The sequence below is a fragment of the Nanorana parkeri genome, unplaced genomic scaffold (assembly GCF_000935625.1).
Source record: "Nanorana parkeri isolate BGI_ZX_2015 unplaced genomic scaffold, ASM93562v1 scaffold215, whole genome shotgun sequence".
In the NCBI taxonomy this organism is placed as follows: Eukaryota; Metazoa; Chordata; class Amphibia; order Anura; family Dicroglossidae; genus Nanorana; species Nanorana parkeri.
The window spans coordinates 1,673,729-1,684,090 of record NW_017306483.1 but is presented as its reverse complement, the minus strand read 5'-3'; the positions used below and the strand labels follow the sequence as shown (position 1 = coordinate 1,684,090).

Below are 10,362 nucleotides of genomic sequence, written 5' to 3'. Positions count from 1 at the left end.
GGGGGGGGGGGGGGGGGTCACCTCCATATTAATGCCCATGGTTTTGGAATGGGATGACCAAAAAACTCATATAGGTATGATGATTGGTTGTTCACAAACCTTTGGTCACCTTGATGTATTTTGAGGGACATTTGCTTGAGGTGTTTTCAGTATTTCACTGATAGGTGCTCTTTAAAACACTCACCCCATTTCACTGTGAGAGTCTCCTCCAGACTGCTGTGCTCTACATGACAGGCGTAAGTGTCACCATCCTTTGTTGGCACTTCCACACTGACTCTGATCTGATAGGTGCCGTCAGGATGGGGGAGAATCGGAGTGCCTTCACCTGAGAGGACATGGTCTACCCCATTCTTCACCCACTTCACATCCACAGCTCGGGGGTGAAACCCGTACACCAGGCACTGAAGTCTTGTAGTTTCATCCTGACCCTGACTCCTGATCTTCACCTTTGGAGCAACTGAAAGGTAAAAGGATAATTTACATATAACGGATTTAAGTTGATAAGCCATGTGGTATAATTGACAGGTTAGTTTATGTCACTGGCAGCTAAATATTTGCCATAAATAAATATGTTAAGACATAAGGAGCTTATCAGAACAGTATAGGCTTGTGGGCAAATTAACAAAAATGTACTTGCCATTCACCTGTGTATTGCTTTAATAACCGTGGAATTGTTTTTAGTTTAGTTAAAGGATATCCTTTAACCACCCCCTCCCCAAGCATCTGTCCAAAGACATACAGTAGAACTCTCCTCTCCTCTAAGACGTTCACTTTGTGACCCAGTCAGAGCCAAACAGCTGTTACTTCAGAAGTATCCTGACTGGGCTCTTGGTCAATGACAGGTCAAGCCTGGAAGAAGAAAAGCCCAGCCAGAAGACTTCTGACATGGCAGCTGTGAACTCGCCCTTTAAGTACATAATTGAATGTAATGCATCATTAAAATGGTAAATGCACTTGTACAGCACTTTTCCCTAGTGTGCCCAGCTGGTCCTGCAGAGCCTATGCCAACCTGATCCTGTTCTGGCAAGATCAGCCCGCTTATCAGAACACAGTTGACATTCATTTCAATGAAAAGTCTGTAAACGGGGGACTACTCTTTGGACTACTAGTGAAATCACTGCCCTGATGATCTTCCCAGGGCTTCCAGGTACATGGAAACCCAATCACTAAAAACTTTATTATCAGCAGCATCAGCAATAAACTTTTTACTGTAAACTCCATAACAAGGACTAGAGGTCACAACCTAAAATTGGTGGAGACAAGATTTAAGCACAAGGGGCATAGGGGCTTCTTCTCAGTTAGAGCGGTTAGGGTCTGGAACTCACTGCCACAAGCAGTGGTATCAGCTGAGAGAGTTGAATCATTCAAAAAGCATTTGGACAATTTCCTCAGAGACGGTAACATTCAGGGGTACAGGTACCCTTAAAAACAAGATCGCACAGGGACTCACTAATACACACTCATACACATGCAGAATCCCATACAGACACGCAATGGGTTGAACTTGATGGACCTGTGTCTTTACTCAGCCTCAAATACTATGTAACTATCTTATTGTCATTTCAAAAGTTGTAATGATATTACTTGATAGTCTTTGTTAGGCACTTCCTGTTATAGGGTGACAGTACTCAGCCGCTGTCCTTCAATTCTGCTCCTGTGTTGTCACCCAGTCACACAGGCTTATGATCATGACTACAGGTGGATGTTTTAAGATGCATTGTGCAGACATGGCCCACTGTTGACATCATCAGGTACCCACCCTGAGAAATGCCATGCAACCATTGCTGGAGGAGACAGGAAGATGATGGAAAAGATCAGTAGCGCTGAGATGCAACAATAGATAAAAAAAAAATATTCTATATTTGAAAAATGTAATTTTTTATGATGAATGCTTTTGAAATCAAAATATCTTCTAGTTATGGATTATTTCTACTTTAGGTTCACCTATATACACCACCTCCACCAAGGAGCGTAGAGAGAGAGCTTTCCCACTGTAATTATTTTTGGTGCGTGGCAACTGACTATAAAGGCAAATATCAGGAAGGAATTTTATAAGCTGAGCTGAAGAGACATTTTATAACCTTTGAAATAATCTACAGTATAAGTGAAAGTTGTGTTTCATGTATTGCAGCACTGGGGGTCCCTGGTTCGAATCCCGGCCAGGTCACTATCTGCAAGGAGTTTGCATGTTCTCCCTGTGCTTGTGTGGGTTTCCTCCGGGTACTCCGGTTTCCTCCCACACTCCAAAGACATGCTGGTAGGTTAATTGGCTCCTGTCTAAATTGGCCCTCATCTGCATGTGATATAGGGACCTTAGATTGTAAGATCCTTGCAGGCAGGGACTATGTAAAGCGCTGTGTAAAATTGTCGGCGCTATATAACTACTTGTAATAAATAAATAAATATTGGGCTGACATTGTTCCTTGGTCCTCTTGATACCCAGATGTTTGTGTCGCATTGTGGAATCTCAGCCTGTTACAGACTTTATTCTCACCTCTCTTCTCCAGCTCTTTTCTCCCATAAGCCATGTACTTCTTGAGGGCACTGGTGCAGTGTTCAATGAGGTACGATTTCACACCCTCCCCAATAACTCTGTCACTGTTCCATCTCTGAGCGCTGATCTCCGCTTTTTGCATGGCAGGAATCCACAGCAAGGTGTTTATATCAAATTCCAAGAAGTCTTTACCATCAAAGCCATACCGATAGTGTCCAGTGCTGCTGTCATCATCATATAGCACACAACCATAGCTGAGCTGGAGAGCGTGGAACCCTGTACACAATGTAATACAAAGTTACAAGGTTATGCAAGTGTAAGACATTAACATTTGAGCAATAAACCAACTCCAGTTAAAGGGGCAACACAGCATAAAACATCCCAAAACTGTACAGACAATACTATACACCTGGGGTAAGAGTTATATTACTTACGTGATTGTATTACGAGCTGTTTTGTAACCAAAAACCAAAACTGAACAGAAAGGATGTGGTGGGAAATGCCTACAACTGGGACAAAAGCAGCAATATATATCTGACAGGGGTCCTAACTCTTCCATTAATGAAGACACCCTATCATTAACAGTAACAAGTGCATCTCTACTCTGTATTGCTGAGCCAGTCACAGAGAGATCTTTGTGATCTCACCACTGGCTCAGTGACTAAAAACACGGTGCCCGCTGTTGCAGTTTCAGTGTTTTGCATACCCTGTGTGCACGCCTATGACTAACCAGCTTTCAGGGCCCAGTCACACCATCAAGAGTGTGTTCCAGTGCGTTCAGCCTCTGGAACGCACCCGGTCAGCTCACTTTTTAGGAGGGCAGGAGGAACACAATGGCACCGCAGCTATGCCCCCCGCCTGCAGTACGATCTTCGACACCCGAACGCGTGGCACATTAGTGCCTGCGTTCCGGTTCAGTGCGATCTGCAAAAAATGCTGCAAACACAATTTTTTTTCAGATCGCACTGGACCGGAACGCAGAAACTACTGTGCCACACATTCGGGTGCCGGCGATTGCACCGCGGGCAGGGGGCGCGGCTGTGGTGTCATTGAGTTCAATGCACCGTCACGCCCCCTCCCGCCCCAAAACAGAGTGAGCCGGCCGGTTTGCGTTCCAGAGGCCGAACGCACTGGAACGCACTCCTGATGGTGTGACAAGGCTCTCACTCTGCCAAGATCTTCATTGTGTGGTAAGCCCACTACCACATAGCCCTAGCTTTCATTAAAATAATCCCTGGTGCTGCTGCCATAAAGAGCATTTTTCAGGTACTCTTATAGGAAGAAAACTCTCTGTTCCTGTCTCCCAGTTGTTCTCCTGCAGTGTCACCCTGTCACCGGTTTGAACATACATTATGCAGCCACAATCCATTGGGGTCACTATCAGGAAGCCTGAGAGATGCCATGCAGCAATTGTTGGAGTGCATGTAGACAAAAAGTGACTGCTAGTGGTGCTGAAGCAGAGCAGCAGCACTGAGATGGAATGAAGAATAAAAAAAGGTGAAAAATAACTTGTTTAAGGAGCTTCTTTTATGAATATATAATACAAAAATACTAAAAACAGCAGGAAAGTTCCATTACTTACTTTTCGTGTAGTTGAACCGACTGGCCAGGATGATTAAGTTGTCTCTGAAGACTTTCGCCCATCCTTTTCGCAGAGACGTCTGCCACTCCCAGTAATCATTGCCCTCATTCTCCTCCATCCACACCGTCTTTGGAATGTTGACATGACTTTCACTGCTGTACATATCGATCTCCTGATCATCCACGTATCCGACAGTCTCGAAGCGGTACTGCCCTTCCTCAGGGTAGTACAAGCCAGTGTGGTAGTAACTGAGCATATGATCATCTAAAGAACATACAGAATATTGTCATTGTTTTATATCTGTGTTGAATACGAGCAATCTATATTTGTTTTGCCGCTCCTGGGATAACATTTATAAGCCAGGACTCGTTTCCTAGAGCATCAAGAACCTCAGTGACAACAAGTATTTTATATGCACATTGGACTCATCTAACCATTTCCAAAAAACGCAGTTCAGACTAAGAGACCCCCCATCCCCCCAATAATGATTTTTACAATTTCTATACAGGAACTTTTGAAGCTTATGTTAAAAATGCTAAAATACATATGATAGGACTACATTGACCTTATTCAAAAAAGAGTTCTAATTCTTAAGTGCCAATTCTCAGGCAAACTCCAGAATAAAAAAAAATACCCCTGAAAAAGAAGGTTCTTAATGCTTACCTCTCTGATATGGGATGAGTCCTAACATCACTCTTGTGCAGTGTCATGGCCTCTGGCAGAATCTTCAGCATCTTCAGGCTGCTGGTCCCTACTAGTGATGGGCCGAATAGGCCCGAGTTTGGTTCAAATTCGAACTTTAGAACATCCAAAAAGTTTGAACTCAATGCAAGTCAATGGGAGTAGAACTTTCAAAAACAATTGTCCCCTTTAAGAGGGCTTATATGCAAGTTATTGGCCATAAAAGGTGTATGGGGATCCAGATACTGCTCCGGGGGACATGAATCAATGAAAAAACAACTTTTCATACATACTGTTTTTAAAGGAGCAGTGGTTTTAACAACACTTAAAGGGTAACAATAAAAATTAAAAATTCCTTTAAATATCATGCCTGGGGTGTCCCATTATCTTGCCTGTAAAGTGGCGCATCTGTACAATGTATAGAGCCTGCTGCAGCAAAACTCCCAAGCTCGCGACAAACACACGCCGCATAATGGCATTTTGACAGATGCCAGTAACATCTAAACATTTGGGTGGAGCTAGAAGTGACAGCTAGCTCGGCCCAACTATTTACAGTTGTAACAGGGTGAGCAGTGATTGGGCACAGCCATCATGACTTTGCCCAATCATGGCTCACTGTTCGCTGTGCCCTGATTGGGCAAAGTCTTGCACCTGACCTGTGGTCAGGTGCAAGCCTTTAGCCAATTAGGGCTTCACAAGGCGCATTGCCTTGTGGGGGCGTTCAGCGGTCAAACAGACTGCCGAACGCCCTTACAGTTCGTGTGTTCGGCAAACACACGTTGAGCTGGACGTTTGACTCGAACATCCAGCCCAACCCTACAATGGTACAGCACACAGTAGTGACATATGGGCCATTGGAAGGAACCACAGTACACAGCGGGAGACCGAGCATATGACACATCCAAAAGTGAAGATTCTTCTGCTGTGGTCACTCTAACTGAATAAAAACCAGCAGTGCTGGACTTTTACTGGACTTGTTCTGTAATTTTGCAGTTGGTTTATCGAGTCACTGTCATTAATTCAGCAGGTAATAGAAATGCATCGCGACATATAATGCTGTTCTTTACTCTGGCAATAAGACAACAATTTACACCTTCAGCTATGTCTGTCAAACAATTAACGCCTGACCCAGATCTCATGAGGCCACAGTGATACGTTTGTAGGATTTTGGAACAGGATGGCTCTTTTCAACTTTCACTTCTCCCATTATGTTCTTGGACAATCAACATCTGCCTTGACACGTGTCATTACACAATGGTGATTGGATTCTTGTGTCTGAGTAGCACAGGGGGGTATAAATCGTGGGATATGTTCCTAACACCTAGCTCAACTGAGGAAGCCAAATAGATGAATAATAAAATATCTTTAAAATTAAAGAACAAGTACAGTTTGGTGGCCTTTATATATTTTTATTGACTAATGTTGGCCTACAAGGAGGTCTCCTTTGACAACAAGCATAAGTCGAGCATTGCTAGCAAAAAAAAAGGTATAAAGGTTGATAAAGAAAGGAGAAAACAATTATCTTAAAGAAAACAATAATACAATAGACTGGCTCCTTCCAATTGATCATTGTAATCATTGGGGTGACAATAGTGAGAACTTTCATTATAAATACTGATCAAAGGGGCTTGGTGCTTCCCACATAAATGGCTCTCCCCCAATCCAACAAACACCAGGGTAGCTTCTGCCTGATATGCTAAGATTCCGAAGGTGCTTTCAATACCAGAATATCTGCACAATTTATGTTATGTTTATGATATAAAAATAAAATTCATTTAAAACAATTCTAGTTTCCTTTTAAGATACACAACACAATGAATTCTTATGCAGTCGGTCATCTGAAGCAACGGACAAACAAAACAAATAGAACACCTGTGCTGTGACGTAACAGGAAGGATTAAAGCGGATCTTCACCCATATCTTTAAAATAGCAACAAACCACACCTTCAGAAATGTTTAGTAATGACAATCTACAATCACATACTTCTAGATAATTGCCGGCTTTATATTCATTGCACACCTTATTTCTCTTTTCTTCCCCAGTCTTCTCACAGTGGCCATGTTTACTAAGGGAAGATTTCTAGATCTCCATTCTCTTCCTGGAACTCTGGCAAATGTGATTTGGACATGTGACCATGCATATCATCTCAGGGGAGGAAATGCCTTTCCCTGAGATCTCATGAGATTACAGGTGAGATTTCCCAGCAATGCTCTGCTGATGTAACCTTCCCAGGATGCAACACTTTGGCACATTACATCATTTGTGCCAGAACTGGACCAGGGAGTGAACTCTATTTGTAAGTAAATGAAAAACAAATCTGTTTAACTAATGAATGTAAGATGATTTTAAATCAACATGTAGAGCTGCATGCTGGTGTGATTTTTAGTAAAAAGAGGGTAAAGGTCCGCTTTAACGATAGAGTACAAATGTAAGCACATTTCTTGTCTCACAAGTAGTGAGTATCAACATACCACAAACACAGATCGGTAGGAATAGGGAGAGGCACAGGAACACAATGCTTATTTTGTCCCAGGGTGATGTGGTCTTCAGGGATTTCAATTCTTTGCACTTGTTCTCTGCCTTCTGATTTTTTCTGAAAAGCTCTAGAATGTGAAGTGCTGGATACCATTAATACAGTGTTATATAGTACACAGTGCCGGATTTCACACAAGGCCAACCAAGGCCCGGCCTCGGGGCAGCAGGGGTGTGGAGTTCCTATCTCCCAATGTCCGGGACATGCAGTTTCAGGCGCCAGACAGGTAGTTGTTTTCTACATTTAGCCCTGCTTTGGGCAAGCAGAGCTAAATGTACAGCGGGGGAAGCTGCTTCTTGTTTTGTACAAGTGATCTTGGTGATGTCGTTGAGATCACTTATGTGCAGCCTGCAGGTCTGCCATTCTCTATTGAGGGCAGGAGGGGTTTGCTGGTAGGGGGCGCATTGAGGAACCTGGCCTTAGGGCAGCAGAGAGAGTAAATCCGGCCCTGATAGTACATCTTGAGAATAGACATTACAATAGACATCTTATTATTTCTTTTGATACCTTTTAAGGGAAACCTGTACTTACATACATACATAGGTTGGAAATGCTGATGTCCCTTTCTGAAAATGCCTTGATGTCATTGACAAGATATCTTTCATACTGTCAGTCACTGACTTAGAACAAGTATGCAGATCAAAGAGTTCTGTGGAGCAATTCATCCTCAATGTTCACATCAGAAGTAATAAAATTGTCCAAGTCACCCAAGTTGTTCTGTCAGCAGCTCCGCGCCCCCCTCTCCCAGCAGGGATTCAGCAGCCTTCCAGCCTTCTAACCTCTAATATAAACACAGGCCATGGTATTTGGAAGGAGGGAGCAAGGTGAACTACTGTAAGCTTCTTATTCATTGCTGGGAGAGGGAGCAAGGGAAGCTGACTACTCAATCACTGCTGGGATAGGGAACAGTCAGTGCTCAGAGGGTAGGAAGGGGAAACTAAACTGCTGAGAAAACAATTTAAAGAAGAAGACTCACCTTGTATGTTTTCATAGCTCAGTCACTTAAAACTCCAACATTGCATGCTGCTTGTTACCCCATGCTTCTGTGTGCTGTAGAAGCTGAGATACAGACTTTGACAGCTCACTCCTCTCAATTTATGCAAAGGAGACAATCTCTTGATTGACATCTCTTATCTCACTGTCCCTGTGCTTTCCTAACACAAATGAGGTCACTGGAATGCAGGGGGAAGTTGCACTCTCCCTGGAATCTGCACAGGCACTAGGACTTGAAGGGGGGCCTTGTTTGATGTCTGGAAAGTTCAGGGACAGTGAGATACGAGCTTTCAATCAAGAGGTCATGTCTTTTGCAGATCGTAGTTGAGAAAGAAGAGGAGAGAGCTGTCAAAGTCTGTATCTCAGTTTCTACAGTACACAGAAGCATTGAGGGAAAGCAACATACATTGTGGGAGATAGGGAACAGAACTGTGAAAAATAATATAAGGGGAGACATTTTTAAAGAAATCCAGTGCTTCTGCGGTAAATTTTGATGAGGTGCTCCACAGTGTCTGCAGCTACAGAGGTCAGTAGCTGGTTTTAAAGCTTCTTTACTGCTGGCAAGAATATGTAAGTACTTGAATGCCCCTAGCCTGTCCACAAGTTCACTTTAAGGTTTCAACAAACCTCTAGTGCTTTATAAATATCAGCTTTGTCCATTGCTTATGTCTCTCATGGTTAGCAGGATTTGCTGTAGTAGGTAGCCCTGATAGTCATAACATCATAGGTAATGACAGCAATACCTGTCAACAAGTACATATGAAATTAGACTCTGCACAAGAGTAATGTTTCCCTAAATTAACTATAGATTTAGTCCATAGTTATTTACAATAATTGCAAATTTAAGGCTTCTGTTTATGTTTTTTTTAATTAAATCCCAGAACATGCTAGCGTGATAAAAAGTCTTATCACTGCAAAATACAAATTCCCTCTAATGTGGTTTATATTATTTTACAGTATATTTCCCTTTAAGATCCAATAGTCTTTGTGCTCAGCTGCATGCAAGCATTGATCAACAAAAGCAAGGCCCCTGGCATAAATGTACTGGAATCTGGTAGGACCAAAAAATGTGTTTGCAATCCCAACAAAGCCGGAAAGGTCCACAAAATGTTTCACTGATGACGACCAGTCAATTTCTGTGCAGAAAAAAAATTGGACTCCTTTTGTATAATGCAACATTTCCTCTGACTTCTTTAGAGAATTATAATTTACACAAGCCAGAGTTGTGCTAGACTTCAATGTCATAAGAATATGATACACAATAAAGAAAGTGTAACTATTTAATTAACACTGCTGAATTTTCTCTGGTCGTTAGCTGGATAGTATTGGTCAAATACATTTGAATGAAACATGGTTTGGGTACGGCGATATGATTGCTATGAAAGCAATTAGGAGTATGTATTATTAGAGTAACTGCTTTTGAGATGAATTATTCTAATTAAAAGGCTACCCTAACCAGTCTTGGTCTAAATATTATGGGGGAGGGGGGGTATTCACAAAGGAACCGAAGGATCCAGCCTTAGCTTCAGCTGATCCTTCAGCTCTCTTCAGCCACCGGAGCCCTTCGGTTCAGTCGGACCGAAGGGCTGCTGTATGGGCTATTCACAATAGTGCGTACAGCAGCCGAAGACGGCTGAGCGGCTCAACCAAGCCGAAGGCATATGCTGATGAAGGCCGGTCGTTCGCCCCGCAAATGACAGCTGGGCAGAGCGGCTCCGTCCAGTTTTAATGACAGATCAGCTTCAACAAATGACCCGGGGACCCTGATCTGTCATTAAACAATTACAACTCACGGCCGGCTCCGCCCAGTTGTTATTCATTGGCTGGGACCTGCTAGAAGACTCTAGCAGGTGCTGGCCAATAGGAAACAGTTGGGCTGAGCTAGCTGTCACTGCTAGCTCAACCCAATTGTTTTTCTTTTTTATTAATATTTTTATTTCTTTTTTAAAATATCTTTCTTTTTTTTAAATTTTACTATTTCCTTACATTTGTAAAAAAAATTTCAACCTTTTTTCCCCCGATTATTTTCACTGATTTTCTATTCTGCTCGGTACCACGGAGGTACTGAGCAGAATAGC

The 10,362-nt window shown here is 42.7% G+C and overlaps 1 protein-coding gene across 1 annotated transcript in view; it reads right to left on the bottom strand.

Annotated features, from left to right (window-relative positions):
* The window catches only part of LOC108786524 (major histocompatibility complex class I-related gene protein-like), a 48,259-nt gene extending 43,492 nt beyond the window's left edge, over nucleotides 1-4,767 (bottom strand). The window contains exons 1-4 of the mRNA XM_018555842.1: nucleotides 4,740-4,767; nucleotides 4,077-4,340; nucleotides 2,495-2,770; nucleotides 185-457 (exon numbers count right to left, since the gene is read on the bottom strand). Coding sequence (XP_018411344.1) covers nucleotides 185-457; nucleotides 2,495-2,770; nucleotides 4,077-4,340; nucleotides 4,740-4,767 — 841 coding nt within the window. The remainder of the gene's footprint in view (nucleotides 1-184; nucleotides 458-2,494; nucleotides 2,771-4,076; nucleotides 4,341-4,739) is intronic.
* Between the last annotated feature and the right edge of the window lie 5,595 nt (nucleotides 4,768-10,362).